This window comes from Fusarium poae, chromosome 4, assembly GCF_019609905.1.
Source record: "Fusarium poae strain DAOMC 252244 chromosome 4, whole genome shotgun sequence".
In the NCBI taxonomy this organism is placed as follows: Eukaryota; Fungi; Ascomycota; class Sordariomycetes; order Hypocreales; family Nectriaceae; genus Fusarium; species Fusarium poae.
In genome coordinates this window covers 1,326,699-1,341,982 of record NC_058402.1, presented here as the reverse complement: position 1 = coordinate 1,341,982, position 15,284 = coordinate 1,326,699, and the positions used below count along the sequence as shown (strand labels likewise).

At 50.0% G+C, this 15,284-nt stretch overlaps 5 protein-coding genes across 5 annotated transcripts; 3 read left to right on the top strand and 2 right to left on the bottom strand.

The window, feature by feature from the left end:
* Nucleotides 1-646: 646 nt before the first annotated feature.
* FPOAC1_010541 (uncharacterized protein) lies at nt 647-1,429 on the top strand (the record flags this gene model as incomplete). The annotated part of the gene is made up of 3 exons (XM_044854930.1): nt 647-792; nt 851-1,132; nt 1,183-1,429. 3 exons carry the CDS (start codon nt 647-649, stop codon nt 1,427-1,429), a joined length of 675 nt encoding a protein of 224 aa, XP_044702243.1.
* Nucleotides 1,430-1,731: 302 nt separating this feature from the next.
* FPOAC1_010540 (uncharacterized protein) lies at nt 1,732-6,112 on the bottom strand (the record flags this gene model as incomplete). The annotated part of the gene is made up of 4 exons (XM_044854929.1): nt 1,732-4,244; nt 4,297-5,908; nt 5,958-6,051; nt 6,108-6,112. 4 exons carry the CDS (start codon nt 6,110-6,112, stop codon nt 1,732-1,734), a joined length of 4,224 nt encoding a protein of 1,407 aa, XP_044702242.1.
* Nucleotides 6,113-7,097: 985 nt separating this feature from the next.
* HAT2 (Histone acetyltransferase type B subunit 2) lies at nt 7,098-8,718 on the top strand (the record flags this gene model as incomplete). The annotated part of the gene is made up of 6 exons (XM_044854928.1): nt 7,098-7,134; nt 7,222-7,275; nt 7,330-7,381; nt 7,435-7,950; nt 7,999-8,484; nt 8,544-8,718. 6 exons carry the CDS (start codon nt 7,098-7,100, stop codon nt 8,716-8,718), a joined length of 1,320 nt encoding a protein of 439 aa, XP_044702241.1.
* A 567-nt stretch (nt 8,719-9,285) lies between these two features.
* Nucleotides 9,286-11,529, top strand: FPOAC1_010538 (uncharacterized protein; the record flags this gene model as incomplete). The annotated part of the gene is made up of 1 exon (XM_044854927.1): nt 9,286-11,529. The coding sequence occupies one exon, from the start codon at nt 9,286-9,288 to the stop codon at nt 11,527-11,529; it is 2,244 nt and encodes a 747-aa protein (XP_044702240.1).
* A 1,468-nt stretch (nt 11,530-12,997) lies between these two features.
* On the bottom strand, nt 12,998-15,284 carry FPOAC1_010537 (uncharacterized protein; the record flags this gene model as incomplete). Its single annotated transcript, XM_044854926.1, has 4 exons — nt 12,998-13,981; nt 14,075-14,781; nt 14,956-15,013; nt 15,075-15,284. The coding sequence occupies 4 exons, from the start codon at nt 15,282-15,284 to the stop codon at nt 12,998-13,000; spliced, it is 1,959 nt and encodes a 652-aa protein (XP_044702239.1).

The window sequence follows — 15,284 nt, the reverse complement described above, 5'->3', positions numbered from 1 at the left end:
AGCAGTGGTTAAATACCATGGGCAAAAAGAAAGAAAGAAAGGATTATTAAGGAAATCAATTAGCAAAATCGCGGAGGACGGAAATCGGATTTGAATAGTCGAGGTTCCAACATCTCTAGCAAGACCATTCCATTCACAGGCCTGTTTCTAGTGGGGATGCGCAGCGAAATTTAGTCCATGCGATTCGGCAGTAACTGCTCTGACAGTGTCAGCCTCGCAGGGTTCATATTGTTGGAAGACGACAGCATGAAAAGCATACCTTTAATGGTATTTACGGGAATAACCTACAAAATTATATATAGATATATGCTAAAATGAGGTAGTTGTAAGCTAACTGCATAGCTTTTATTAAATTAGGAGATTATCGGAGTTCCTGGATATAAATACATCATCATGTACATAGTAGGTCTTGATGAACAGACAACCCCACAGTCCAATCACAAGGCTGAAACGCCACAGCTCCAGCGCTGACCAGCTAAAGACAGCTCCCAAAACGTGGCCAGTACTAAGCTTTAGGTGGAAGGTAGTCTTCAACACCACGACGCGACATCACCAACGTCCGTCTTCCAAACTTCACCTCTCTTTTCTTCTATTCTTTCAGGATAAAGGGCAAAAGCTGCACCGGCAGCTGAGATACTTGCCCATTATGTACAACTCTCTTACCCGTATCCAAAACACTCTCGGCTTCTTCACCACCGTCGCATTCGTTGTCGCAGCTTTCATTGCTGCTTCGGATTTCATAGCTCCTCGTGCCCCCGATGCTGGTATCTTTGCAGTCTCAAACTCCCAAGTGTACAGTCTGCCTCTTCCAATTCCACGCACAAGTTACTAATTGTCCTTTGTTCATCAGTGTCAAGGGTCGACCGCATTACTACAGCACCAAGAAGGAGGAATACGCAATTATTAGATTTGACCTGGATGCCGATCTGAGAAGCCTCTTCACATGGAATACTAAGCAAGTCTTTGTCTATGTCACTGCCGAGTGGCCTGGACCCAACAATTCGACCAACGAGGCTGTTATCTGGGACAAGATCATCACGAATCCTAGCGCCGACCATCTCCAGAACATTGGACCTGTTGCTATGAAGAAGCTCAAGCGCAGCGCTGAAGGAAAGACTATAGACCCCGACCGGTAAGTTCATATACTCTGTAAAATAGATCGCAATCTCACATTGTCACTAGTGGCTTCTTGGGTCTCAAGAACCAGAAACCAAAGTATCAAATTACTCACCCTACTGGTAAGGTTGCAGCGACAGAGGATGTGAAGCTCAAGCTACACTATAATGTTCAACCCTGGGTTGGATTTCTTACTTGGGATCAGACCCGCGATCTTGGACACTGGAAGGCTCTGGGTAATGGCGAGTCACCCAAGTTCAACCTTCCAGCTATCAAGACCAAGAAGAAGGATGCCAAAAAGAAGAGCTACTAGATAGGCTGGTTATCCAGTTTTGGTATGTGATTGAAATGAACAATAGAGGTCAAAGTGCGGTATAAGCCGGTCTCCTCGATAATGTTCTGGAAACATATTCGTAGCAGAATCCATTCGTGCTCGTGACTTCGTGATAAACGTATCTAGTTTTCGTCTATAATACAATCTTCACATCCACAACTTTTATCCCGACGCTGGCTACTCTGCAAACAATGCAGGTATTTCGATAACAGGTCTCAAGACGTAATATCACAGGAGGCCACTCACCAGTACCGCCATCCTATAACGAAGCTGCTGGTCATCTAGCCCTGGCTGCCGTTACCACTGGCTCCTCCGTTGCCTCGTCCACGATTAGGTCCTCCGCGACCTCTGCCTCCACGTCCTCGTCCTCGACCTCTGCCTCGGGGTTGATCGAGACTGGCAGGCGGTGGAACGTTACCATACATCTGTTCTTGAGGAGCACCGTCAGGAGCGGGAGATCCGTGGTGGCTGCCACGGCCGCGACCACGACCTCCTCTGCCCCGAGTGCCATTTCCGTTGGTATCATGGCCTTGAGCCGCGCCGTTGGGTGGTCCGTTTCGGTAAACCAAGGTACTATGCATGAGGTTGGGAGCACCTCCGCGAGCACCGTTACCTCGACCACGTCCAGGAGAATTGCGTCCTTGCGAGCTGTTGCCGTTCAACGCTCCACTCCACCCACCGCGAAGAGGGCCAGGGGCTGGCGCATCTTTGTACTGAGTGACCCCGACGTTCGCATAGCCACCGTGCGTAGCAATGCCTGGTTTTCGCTGTTGTTGTGACTTGCTGGAGGTTGACACGACCTGTTTGTTTGAAGTGTTCAGGACTGAGGATGATGCCACTGTCTGGCCACGGAACACAGGGGCTCTTTCGTTGAGCGTGGTGCCACTCATGAAAGAAGTGTCCCATACAACGTCCAAAAGAAGAGCAGTGGCAGTACGACTAATACCAACGACAGTTCCGCGAGTGGCGATGGGGACCTTACCAGCAGCAGACACATAAGTAACTCGATCTCCCAGAGCAAAGTTCTGGCTGCCGAGCACCATTTCCGCATCGGATGGCTTAAGGAGCGCCGGACGAGGAACGCTACGCAACTTCTTAATCTCGATATCTTGAGAAGCAGCATGCACCTGTTCACCGACATGAGCCAATGCCTTGACAATATCGGAGTCCAGCTGCTCAGCCTCCAGAGGAACCCTCTCGAACTTGCTAGTCTCTTGTTTCTTGAGCCAAGCCACGATCTCCTTGACTCGTTGGGAAGCGACAGCGGGATCATTCCAGAGATCCGTTTCAAGGACCTCACTCTTCTGTGGTTCCCTTTGAATAGCAGCAAAGAAGTCGGGAAAGGCGACCATGTAATCAGCAATCAACTTAATCGCCATTCCACTGAATTCCCAGCCTGTATGAGACTTTCTCGAATAGCCCAGGACCTTGAGTTTTCGGCCTTCAAACTTCAAGTTCAAACCCAGGTTCAGTCGTAGTCCAGCAGAGTTAATGATCTGGTACGAAGATGTGATCTTGCTCAGAACGAGAGGGTGAATACCCAGCTGCTTAGCGACAGCGAATGACGGGGTATAAGGATTGGAGCGTTCGGCTTGATAGATGATCTGCTTTGCGAAATCCTGCTCCTTGTTTTTGAGGACTGAGACGACGACCTCCGCCTTGTTGCCTGTGTGAGCGGCAACTTCAAGGGGACGGCCATAAGCGTAGTCGCCAAGGAAAAATGCACGAGTGCCTCGAGGAAATTCTTCTTCAATGGGCAACGCCTCCTTTTCAATGAATCGTTCGTCTTCATTGACCACTTCGTCAACGATGGTCTGCGCAGCATATGTACTTCTGAGGCTGGGATTTTCGGCGTACTCCTTGGTCAGGGCACCCTCCTCCGTACGAATGAGACCCTTGAGCATATGGACATATACCAAACACTCGACTTGCCCTATGGTGATTGCAAGTCGCTTGGCGTGCCAATTTTCGATGTGATCAGCTTCCTTGGCCCAGTCGGCAGCCTCCCGGTTGTTGTGGTCTCTTGTGATGACATCTTTCCCATTGTCGGCCAATTCGTAGCTGAAGAGCTCATCCTGCACTTTGATGACCTTGGCTTCCTGGAGGAATGGGTATCCCACGTAGCATCGCTGGCCAAGTTTCGACTTCCAGGTTTCGATCTTGGTGCGATTCTCTATCCCAGTCAGAGTAACACAGACACTTGGGTTTCTGCTATCTGCCTGGAATACATTGACGCCATAATGTTCGACAAGTTGTGCGGTATATGGGAGAGTGTGGAGGGAAGGAAAGCCAGCCAAAGCATCGACGTTCAGCAGAGCACCACTAGTCAATCCTGACAAGTATTCAAGTCCTTCCACATCAGGAAGATCGAATATGTTCTCGATGCAGCGACAGTTTTGGATCTCGGGGAAAACACCGGGCAATGGGGAAGGGTAAACGAAGTCGACCTCGGGCGAATATGTGAATTTGAGGGGCACACCAAATCCGTTTCGTGCCTTTTCATCAGGCTCCAACAAGTCGTTTTTGGGCCCCATGGCGTCCAATAGGCGTTTCTCGTCAATGAAGGGAATCTTGATGACTGCCTCCCAATCCATCTTCTTTCCGTTCATGTCCAGCTCAAAGTCGCGGGGATAGAAATCAACGATGGGTGAATCCGGGTTGGTCATGAGGTCGTGGTAAACCTTGGGGACAATCTTTTTACTTCTATCGGGCAAGACACCCATGAGCTGTTCATAGGGCAAGAAAGGCTGGCCCTTTTTGAAGTTTAAGTCTGCGCCGACGCCCTTAATAACATCTGTCTCAGGTTAGCCATACGTTCTAGACTAAGCATTGTAAAGTCAACTCACCTGAAATAAGAGGTGCATAGTGGTATCCGTAGAACCAAGGCCACGAAGCAATACCACGGTAGTAGTAGTACAAGACCCATTGTAGACCTTGGACGTAGTTCTCACAGAGGGCTGTGAGCTCCTTGTCGTAGTTGTCGGGAGCCCACTCCTCGAATTTCTGGAGATAATACTTTGTCTTCCAGCCCTGGTACTTATCTTGGTATAGCTTCTCATACTGTTTCTGGGCATCTTCGGCTGTCAAATCAATGACCAAAGCCTTGTCATAAGTCTTCATTACTCGGTAAGCCGCAAGGTTACCTTCTTCCTCCTCGTCATCTTCGTCGTCGTCGTCGTTATCCTTAGGTGGGAACGAAACAATTAGATGGCGGTGACCCTCGTCGTCCTCTTTAGTAGACCATTGTAGATGCATCGAGTCTGCCAAATCCTGAACAAACTTGCGGTCGGCAGCCTTTAGACTGGCGCCGAGATCTAGGGGCTCGTCTGAACGCTTTGAGATGTACGGCCGAATCTTTTGCTTCCATAGGTCGCGCTGCGCCGAAGTGAGGACAAGCTGACCTCCCTTTGGTGCCTTTGTTTCGGCATTCTTGTCTTCAAGTCTCTTTTCCATCTGCTTTGATGCAAACCACTTCTCATCTGAAACATCGGCCTCGAACGCATCAATCTCGGTCTTGGACAATTCGCCCAGCAGTCGCTGCAGTCGTTCCATGTTGATAACTCCGTTCTCGTTGATATACCCACCGCATTTTGGAAGAATAGATTTGTAGATTCGGAACATGTTGGCCAACGCACCCTCGTTGATGTGCAAGCTAGGCAAATTCGGCAAGAAATCATTTCCGACAAAGAACGCCATCAAGATAAAGTCGTCGATAACTCTTTCGAGGTCAAATGGGAAACTGAGAGCTCCTTCCTCCCCAAGCTCCTGAAATTCCATCTCTAGATACTCTCTCACAATGCAGAGATGAAGAAGATAAAAGTTCTGATGTTCAAGCTCTTTGGATTTCGTCTTAGAAGCCCGTCCAAACGTTACCTCTTCTCGGAGGAGACAGAAATGGGGATCATGACTGAGAAGGCCAAGCATGATCAGATCGGCATCAAGGCCGTAAAGACAGTGCCGGACATTGTGGTTGTAGTTGGGCTGGGCCTTGGCATTTCGAATGTATTCCATGATCTTGTGTTCTCCCTCACCAGGGACTTCGTGGCCGGATAGAACAATCTCGCATCCTTGCCAGTCAGTGTCTTCGGATACCTTCTTGTTGACAAAGTATCGCAATTGCTGAGATAGTTTGGCCATGAACTCGGTACCCGGGGTAATACAATTGCTGTCGAATGGTTCCTCCTTGGGGATTTCGACGCCTTCGCTGATGGCCTTGTCACGGGCCTTCTCAGCATCAAGGGCTGTTCGAAAACGCCGGGAACGTTGTTGGTTCATCTTGGCTCGAGGTGCAACACCATCAATAGCCATGAAGAACAGCTGTTTAGGCTTGATTTTTCCAAACAAATGTTCAATGTAATTGAATATGCGAATAAACATTTCTTCCTCGCTAAGACGGAAGGACACATCCTCACCTGCATCCTTGTGGGTACAGTTGTGAATGATACCATTCATGTCGAGCTAAGTGACGGTCAGTATATAGGAGCAAGGTGGTGTTGAGGCAACGGACGTATAGACAGTCGAACTCGGGTATTCGGTTCTCCGCAATGAGCTGGGAGATGGCCGGATATCGTTCGGAAAGCCATCTGAAGAACTTGGGGACACTGTGACGAGAAGAGTCAGCTTGTGAAACTTGAGAAGAGTAATAGGAAGAGCGTACCCCATGTTGAAAGACAGTGGACAGTTTCCAGTCCACGCAAGGATTCAAAAATGCGAAAGTGATCTGAAAAGGGAGCTGATAAACTCCAGGTCGCCCCTAAAAACTGGGCGCAAAACGTAGAAAATCCTATGGCAACAGGATCAAAGACAAGATCGGATGGTGACTCAACGTGGCGCCAACAAACCGAAGACAACAATACTGCAATATGATGCGAGACGAGGTACCAAGCGCTCCCTACAATACCAATAAGAAATGAACGGCGTCGTAGGAGTTCGTCGGGTTCTGGGAGGGTTCAGGAGGCAGGAAAGGTAAAGTTTGCGACGAATCGTGTTATCGTCAAGATGGAAATCCAGCAGTCATGGAACTTGAGAGTAGCTGGACTGACAAGGTGGGGACCTCAACCTGGCAGGAACTCGATTCATGGAGGGGTTCCTGGTGTACATCATAGATACGCTGTATATTATGCAGAGCAATGCTGGGTTCAAGTACTTAGCGGGTACCTTTCTCCACCTGAGAAGCCCGCCACCCTGCCCGGTGGGCAACAGAAAAGTCTAGCTCTGAAATTCAGGGTACAAAAATAAGTAACCTAAGAATAGGATTTAATCGGAACAAACTGACTCATTAATTTCGTCTTTGATGCCTCAGGTGCCCAGCGTTTTTGATACCCTGAGGCCTGTTCAAAGTCAATTGTCAGACTAAAGAGATGTGCAATTTGTGGGGAAGACATCCTTAAGCCACAGCTTCTCCCACTTCCCCTGTGGCGCAGCGGTTGCTTGCGGTTGCTATGGGTGTGAGCATTTCGTCACTTAACGCGCCTTTTCAGCCTTTTGCGCATCAACGCGTTGCGACTTGCTTTATTCTCAGCCGCGCGCAGACTCACTTTTGTTCCACCAACGATCTGTTATCAACATCGTCCACTTGACCGCAAATTCCCCATTTGTTTTGGCCTGAGTCCTTCAAATACAAGCTCTTATAATAAAAAAGCCCATCATGGCACCTGCTCAGTCCGCCGAGCACGACATGGACGGTAAGTCGGCTTGTACCTGGATTTGCGTGCGCCTACATGCGAATCAAGACGACAAACTTGAAAACAGATTTACTTACGCAGTCATAGTCGACATGATCCATGATGAAGAGGATGACCAAGGAGAGCGCCTCATTAACGAAGGTATGCACCAGCTACAAGGGACGACAATGCTGTCCAGAGGCTAATGTTCAAAAGAGTACAAGACATGGAAGAAGAACAGCCCTTTTCTGTACGACATGATTCTAGGGTAAGTCGCAACCTTAAACTATGACCGAAAAGTCAATCTAACTTTACCTTTAGTACGGCCCTCACTTGGCCTACCCTCACAGTCCAGTGGTTCCCCGATGTCAAGAAGCCCGAGGGCAAGAACTACAAAATTCACCGCCTCCTGCTTGGCACACATACCTCTGATGAGAGCCCCAACTACCTACAGATCGCCGACGTTCAGATTCCCAGGACAGTGGCGCCTAACCCCGACGACTATGATGAGGAACGAGGCGAGATCGGCGGTTATGGCAAGTCTGGAGATGTCGCCGCCATCAAGTGCGACATTGTTCAGAGGATTGAGCATCCTGGAGAAGTTAACAAGGCCCGATATCAACCTCAGAACCCCGATATCCTTGCGACCCTTTGCATCGACGGCAAGATCCTCATCTTTGATCGAACGAAGCACCCTCTCGACCCTACCTCGACTGGAAAGGTCAATGCCCAAATTGAACTGGTCGGACACGAGGCCGAAGGTTTTGGCTTGAACTGGAACCCTCATGAGGAAGGCTGCTTAGCGTCAGGCAGTGAGGATACTACCATGCGTCTCTGGTAAGTACCCGCAACTGATATCCAGAACAACTAGCTTACACACTGCAGGGACTTGAAGACCCTGAAGGCCGACTCAAGAATTCTCAACCCTTCTCGCACCTACAGGCACCATACCCAGATTGTCAACGATGTACAATACCACCCAATCTCCAAGAACTTTATCGGTTCCGTATCCGACGATCAGACCCTTCAAATTGTGGATGTACGACACAGTGAGACCAACAAGGCAGCAGTTGTCGCTAAGCGCGGCCACCTTGATGCAATCAACGCTCTGGCTTTCAATCCCAACTCGGAGGTGCTTGTGGCTACTGCTTCGGCCGACAAGACAATCGGCATCTGGGATCTCAGAAATGTAAAGGAGAAGGTGCACACTCTGGAGGGCCACAACGATGCTGTCACATCTCTAGCATGGCACCCTACTGAAGCTGGTATCTTGGGAAGTGCCAGTTACGACCGAAGAATCATCTTCTGGGACCTTTCAAGGGTTGGCGAAGAGCAATTGCCCGATGATCAGGATGATGGCCCCCCTGAATTGTATGTTTGACTACACGGATAGCACTCGTAATCATGATACAGAAGCTAACATCCAACAGGCTATTTATGCACGGTGGCCACACGAACCATCTTGCTGATTTCAGCTGGAACCCCAATGAGCCCTGGCTCGTGGCAAGTGCTGCGGAAGACAATCTGTTGCAGATCTGGAAGGTAGCCGAGTCCATTGTGGGTAAGGACGACGGCGACTTGCCTGTCGATGAGCTCGACCGATAGGTGAGGTGGAAGTTCGTGCTGAAGTTCCGGTCTTCATAGGATGAGGAGACGCAGCAGCTCTATAAGCGGTGGCACGAAAGACAGCGAGCCACCGACGATGAGAAGCAATATATCCTAGCGCAAGATGTACGAGCCCAGTGAAATTCGAGACGGAAAAAAGACGCAGATTTGTACATCAGACCATTTACCCATCTTAATAAAAAATGCTGTATTCACTACTTACGTCTGACTTGAAGTGAGGGGGCAGTGCTTGATACATTGCGGTGCCTGACACTGCCAGACAGCTGGCAAGCACTGCCGTTCGGCGTCGAGCATCAATGCTTTTTTTTATTACCACACAACTAGTGACCCTTCGCCTGGCTATTGTTGGTGTTTGCATTTCTATTCCTTTTATTTCTTTAATGTGGTTGCCTGGCAACTTTTTCTGATGCTCACCAACAGTGCACCCAATTCTTTCTCTTCGCAACACCATCTTCATTCCCTATCCGGTCACCACCAATATTTTCACTATTCTGATGCGTTCCTTTGGAACAATTCGATTTTGATCCATTTTATTTGACATTCGCTATGTCTTCCAACCCGCCTCCTCCAGGTGGCGGGCCAACCCCGACGAACAATGCACCCCCTGGTGCCTTGAATGCACAGCCAACTGCCAATAACCCAGCTCAGCCTGTTCCTCATGGTGCTAACATACAAGCAGCAGCTTCCAACATCCCGCAGACTGCTACCAACCCTCGGCCGATGGCTATCCCTCGGGCTCCTTCTCGGGCTCGACCCTCAGCTAGGGATGAGCTTATCAACGCCCCGGAGCGAGAACTACAGATGTTGACTGATGGTCTGCGGGAACGTCTGGAAGAAGCTGTCAAACGTGAAGCTCGAACAGACCAAGAGCTTGAAGATATGGGTCTTGACCCTCGAGAGTATGATGAAGACGAGATCATGAACAGCGTTCCGAATATATCAGTCGTGGATTACGAAGACCTCTCAGGTCCACACAAGAGACTTAAATTCTCTCGAGCTTACATCGATGGCATGTTCGGCGGCGTGGACCCCTACGAAGCTGATAAAAAGAAAGATGAGGTGAATGAGCTTACCCTGAGTCTCAAGCACGCCAGTCTCGATATGATCTCTGCCCTTTGCATCAACCTCGAGCTAGCTATCGAGATTGGTAAGCACCTACGACCACAAGATATCGTCAATCTGTATATTGCTAGTCGATCTTTTCGCTCAGCGATCAATGGCCATATGCTATCCTGCATTCGAATGTGGATTGACAGTAAATCTCCCGAAGCCGGAAAGGTCTTTCACTGGAAGCTCTATGGCAAAATGTTGATCAGAGATCCGCAGGACCGCAAGTCCGCGGTAAACGACGCGCAGCATCTCGAGGCCCGCTGGAACAGCGTAAAGTTGAACCCCAAAGGGACTCGTCTGATCCCTGGCTTCCGGTATCTCAAGATGGTCTTGTCTCGCGAGTGCTGTTGTCGAGAGATTCTCGCCATGATGGCCCGCATGGGCTTCCTCATGCCTGAGTCAATGTACGGCACCTTGCTGCGACTCTGGGTGCTCATGGAGATCTCTACTACTCGCCAGCGACAACTCTTTCTCAGAAATGAGAAGTATTGGACCGATCAGCACCTCTACAACGTGCAATTCTTTCTTGTCAAGCTCGCTATGGCATTTAATCATCCATTCTTCCATCCTATCAAGCTTGACATGGTTCATCTTATGATGGGACAGAAAGGGCTCCATCCCCTGTGGCAGTTACTAATGAAACAGAGATACACGAACCTCTCAGAGCTCATGGAGCTCAAGACACGCTATGACCTGCGTTTCCCCCGAAGTGTTTGGACCAACATCCTACTACACGACCACCCTAAGGCGTACAATGTCCCTCTCAGACAGGTTGGTCTTGGCCACATGGAAGGCTGGGGCAAAGGATTCCGTCACCTTTCACGCCCTGATGAGCTCCTTCCCATCGAAGCGGTCTATCGTGGACTTGATCTCGAAAAGCACATATCCCAGATGGTAATCTGGGGTTACATCGATTTCGAGACAGGAGAGAACATCGTTCCTACAGAAGACGATATGTATATTTCAGACGAAGAAGAGAAGTTGGGCAGAGTCGACACTTCTTATTTCTGGCAGCGCAAGCATGCTTTGAAGAAGCGCTGGAACGAGCTCTCGCCAGAAGTACAGGAGGAGATCAAAGAAGACGACAACGACGAGCGCTTGCGAGGCATGGCGTGGTCGACAGAAGGCCAGTACAACTGGCGCGGCGAATGGGAGAGCGCTTCCGAGTCCGACTCAGACGACGACCGCGAGTACGATATAAACGAAGAAATTGAACGTGGTTACCGATTACCTTCACTGTTTGGAAAGCATCCAAAGAAGGCCGACGCCAACAAAGACGATGGCACCAGAGAGGAGAGCCCGCTCGCCACGTTTGGAGAAAATACAGAGGAATGGAATGCCACTATTACTGAACTCTTCATCAACTCCAACCCGCAAGTAACCCGTGCACAGTGGGATGAGGCCAAAGCATGGCATGACTACATGGAAGATGGAAACTCGGGCCCTTACCCAACTGGTCCTGGCCATGAAAACGAGTTGACCTTTTCACAAACCTATGCGCAAGAGCTTGCGCAAAACCAGCTTGTTATTGCTGAGTCCAGGCGCAATGAAAACGAAGCGGATGACGAGGATGAAGACGAGGATGACGAGGACGAGGAGTACGACGAAAGCGATGAGGATGAGGATGGGGAAAGTGAGGACGAGGGCAATGATGATGATCTCATCATCAATGGCCAATAAATCCGAGGATTTGGAGGTGTATGACATATCCTGTTGCTTCACTGAATGTGATGAGTGGATATGGATCATGTAATAGTAACAGACTCCCATGCATCAGTCTAGGCAGGCATCTCTGCCATGCCAGAACCATCTCAAGATACCCACCTGATGTCAACCCTACATGTCAGACGGGTACAATGTATGCATTTGTAAGAAACAGTAATAAAGACAAAGCACTTTTCTCATCATGCTATCCTATAGTATGGGAGGTACAGTGACAACAGTAACAGTTCATGTCTAAAGAACTACCTATCGATCATGAAAGGTGACAAATTCAAGGAGAGGATAAGAAATACAATATGCAGAAATGAAATATGATAACCTCCAACAGCCCAACCATCCAGCCTATACCGTCTAGTCCCCAATGCCGCCCTTTGAACCTCAGTTCGCGGATCACAGCCGCGGTCCCTAGTAGAACCTTGTTGAAATGAGGCTCGAAAGGGAAAGATGAACAATATGGTAACAACCATGCCATCAATTGCGAGCAACAAACAAAGATGCAGCTTTGGCCAATCCTTGAGGCATAATGCCTCTTTTGACACCCCGACTCCTCCCAACCGTGGCACAAAGTTATATATTGGCCACTCCGTCCAGGCTCCCCAGCTCCTGCGCGTCCCAAGCAAAAACCAAGATCAGGGTAAAAGACATGCAGAGATTACCAAAACAAATAAACAGTTTTGAGAAAGACAAGGTCAGACTCGTACAATATGTAAAGAACGAACGACAAAAGCATAAACAAAGACAGGGGCAAACATGAGAGAGACAGGTGAGTAACAGAGAAAAGCAGTTAGTTTGTTGTCGGACTCAGTGTTGAGCCGACACGGGTGAACTGGATATTTGAGTCACAAAGGCCAAGCAAAATATACCCTTACACACTCCCCTTCGCTATGCACCCAACCCCGTAACCGATTTTCCAGTAGTACCGCCACCGTCCCATGAAGCCCAGAGACGACAACATCAATGACTCCCCGTTCCCCTACCGTCATGCCGAGATGTGAAAGTGTCCAACAAGAGACTCTTGTCGCCTCCGGGCTTGTGAAATATAAAACAGACAGCGGCCCCAGCAAACAAAAGTCCATACCGTATAGACTCGACCGTCAACACCAGAGAAAGCAAGCCCTTGACATTGGCGAGTAATCAAGTCACTTTTGTCTTCCAACCCTTGAGATTTTGTAACATATTCCGCCATAGAATCAAGCATCCGTCGCTCCGACCTGATCTTCCGAAACCAATACACGCACCATTGAGGCTTCCTTTCGGGAAAGCTAAATTCACTAATGTTTTGCCAACAATAGATCTTCTATGTGCATCATTCAAAGTCATTTTCGCGCAAAACTTGTGACACGAACAGCCGCATCCTTATATGTGGTGCCAAGATTCCAGCATTCATATACGCACAGCGACTCGGCTGCAGCAATATTGCCACTGCTTAAGCAGGTGACTTGTTAGGAGGAGCAGAACCGCCATTCTGACGCCCATCACCTCCGCTAACCGAGAGACCGCCAATGCCGCTTGAGAGGAAAGCAAAAGGATCGCTCTCGCCGTTGCCGCCGTTGTTGTTGTTGGCATTGTTATTGTAGAAATTGTTAGAGGGTCCACCAGATGCAGGTCCGTTAGTGGCTGACTGGAAAGCGGCCTCAGCAGCTCGGCTATCAAAAGGGCCGGCAGAGTGAGACGCGGGACCAGATCCAAAGCTGCCATGTGTGTTCAATGAGCTGGGGTAGGCCGCAGCACCGCCTCCGAGGCCAGACGGAAGGTAGTGACTGGGAGGTCCACCAAAGTGCTGCTGGTTGTAACCACCACCAGAACCGCCGTAAGAGCTGCCGGAGCCGAAAGGTCCGGGGCCGGGGCCACCTCCCATAGATCCCTGATTCATGCCATACTGAGACGCGTTGTCCATAGGGGAAGGATAGCCGGAATCAGCGACAACTGCAGCGCCTGCACGGCTGGCGCCGCAACGAAGACAGCACACATTTTTGGCAAAGTTGTGATATCCACAGACCTCATTACCACACTTCCAGTCACCAGCACGGAATGGCACCACACCACTGCCGCCCATACGACCGCCACCGTGGCCCATGGGGCCGTGGTGACCACCGTGAGGGGGAGGGGGCATCATGGCGGGGGGTCCATAGCCAAAGCCACCTCCATAGTTGTTGTTGTTACCTCCCATATCGTTCGAGGGACCGGCACCAACGGCGGGGAATGAACATCGGAAGCAGGCAGTTCGGCGCTGGAAGTTGGAGAAGCCGCAGGAAGGGCAAGTCCAGTCACCGGGTCGAGGGCGGTTCTTGCTGGGAGGGAAGGGGGTCAAGATGTCCTGGGCGCGGTCAAGCACACGGCTGGAGGAGGGTGAGACCTCAATGGCCTTCTCATTAAGGGCACGGCCATTCATACAAAGGCTCTCAGCAGCCTACAATAAGTTAGCAATAGGCACGATATGGGTTCGCGCAAATATCGCAGAAAGGCTGGCGCAGGAAAAAAGCTGAGGGGGTTAAGAACTCACCTCCTCGTGGGAAGAGAATACAGCAAATCCAGTGCCAGTGGGCTTGTGCTGCTCAGGGGTTCGAAGGGTCCAGAAGGCAATGGGTCGGCCACCAAACTGGGTGAACCAGCTCTCAAGCTCGGACTGGGTTGTGTCGTGGGGGAGACCAGACATGTGAAGAACCTTGCTCCTCTCGGAAAGGAAGGCTCGAACATCGGCTCGAGCATCCATAGGTCGAGTCAAGACATCCGGGTGCTCCTGAGGAGGCTGAGACTTTCGGATCAAGCCTCGCAGAACTCGAGCAAGAGTGATGGCCTCTTCCATGGCACGTCGTGGCGAGGCAGGGGCAAGAGCCTGCAAGTGGAATGGGAGGTTGTGCTTGATGGGTGCACTCGACTGAACGGGCTCGACCTCGAGAGCGGCGCAAATATTGGAGAGCATCGAAGGGCCGAATGGCAGAGATTCGGGGTGGTGCTGCTGCCAGCGCTGGTACTCGGTGCGGAGATCAAAAGTGCGCGAGTGCTGTAGGTAAGGAGGGAGGACAACAGCCTTATCGCGAGCTTCACGAGGAAGCTGAACACGGAGGTCCCAAGCATCGAGAGTAACGAAGACGAAGTCAAGGTTCTTGGAGGTCAAATGCTCGGTAGCAAATGCATCGAATCGGGTGATAGCGTCTCTAAAGGTACCAGCGTTTCGAACATGTTCCCAAGTCAAAGTTGTAAGACTCGCTATAAGAGATATTGCGTTAGTCAAGATGTCTCTCTTTGTTTTGTGGGAGAAGCAAGTATCGAGAAGGGGAAAAAAAATTGTTGTTCAAGCGGCGCGTGGTTGGCGGAATCGAACAACGTGGAGCAAATACAGATGGAGATGTTATGGGTTTGTAGTAGCGTCAGAAAACTTACTGCACAGAGGAGTAATCGGAGTGTTAACGGGCTTGACAAGGACGCTCTCATGGGTAATCTGACAATCGAGGTTAGCAATCGGGTAGTCACATAAAGGGCGGCTGGACCCTTCAAGGGACTTGTAGACCCTGGAAAGTGTTGTCGTAAAGCGGAATGGGGAGGGCGTTGCTCACCTCCTCGAGCGTGTTTGCATCCACCAAGATCCAACCAAGCTCAATAACTTCCGCCGAGTCCTTTGTCACATAAACTCCGTGCTCATCGCAGGTGGTCGCAACATGGATCACAACATAGCGATCGATGTTAAGTTGAGGTAGCTGTTGTGAAGCCAT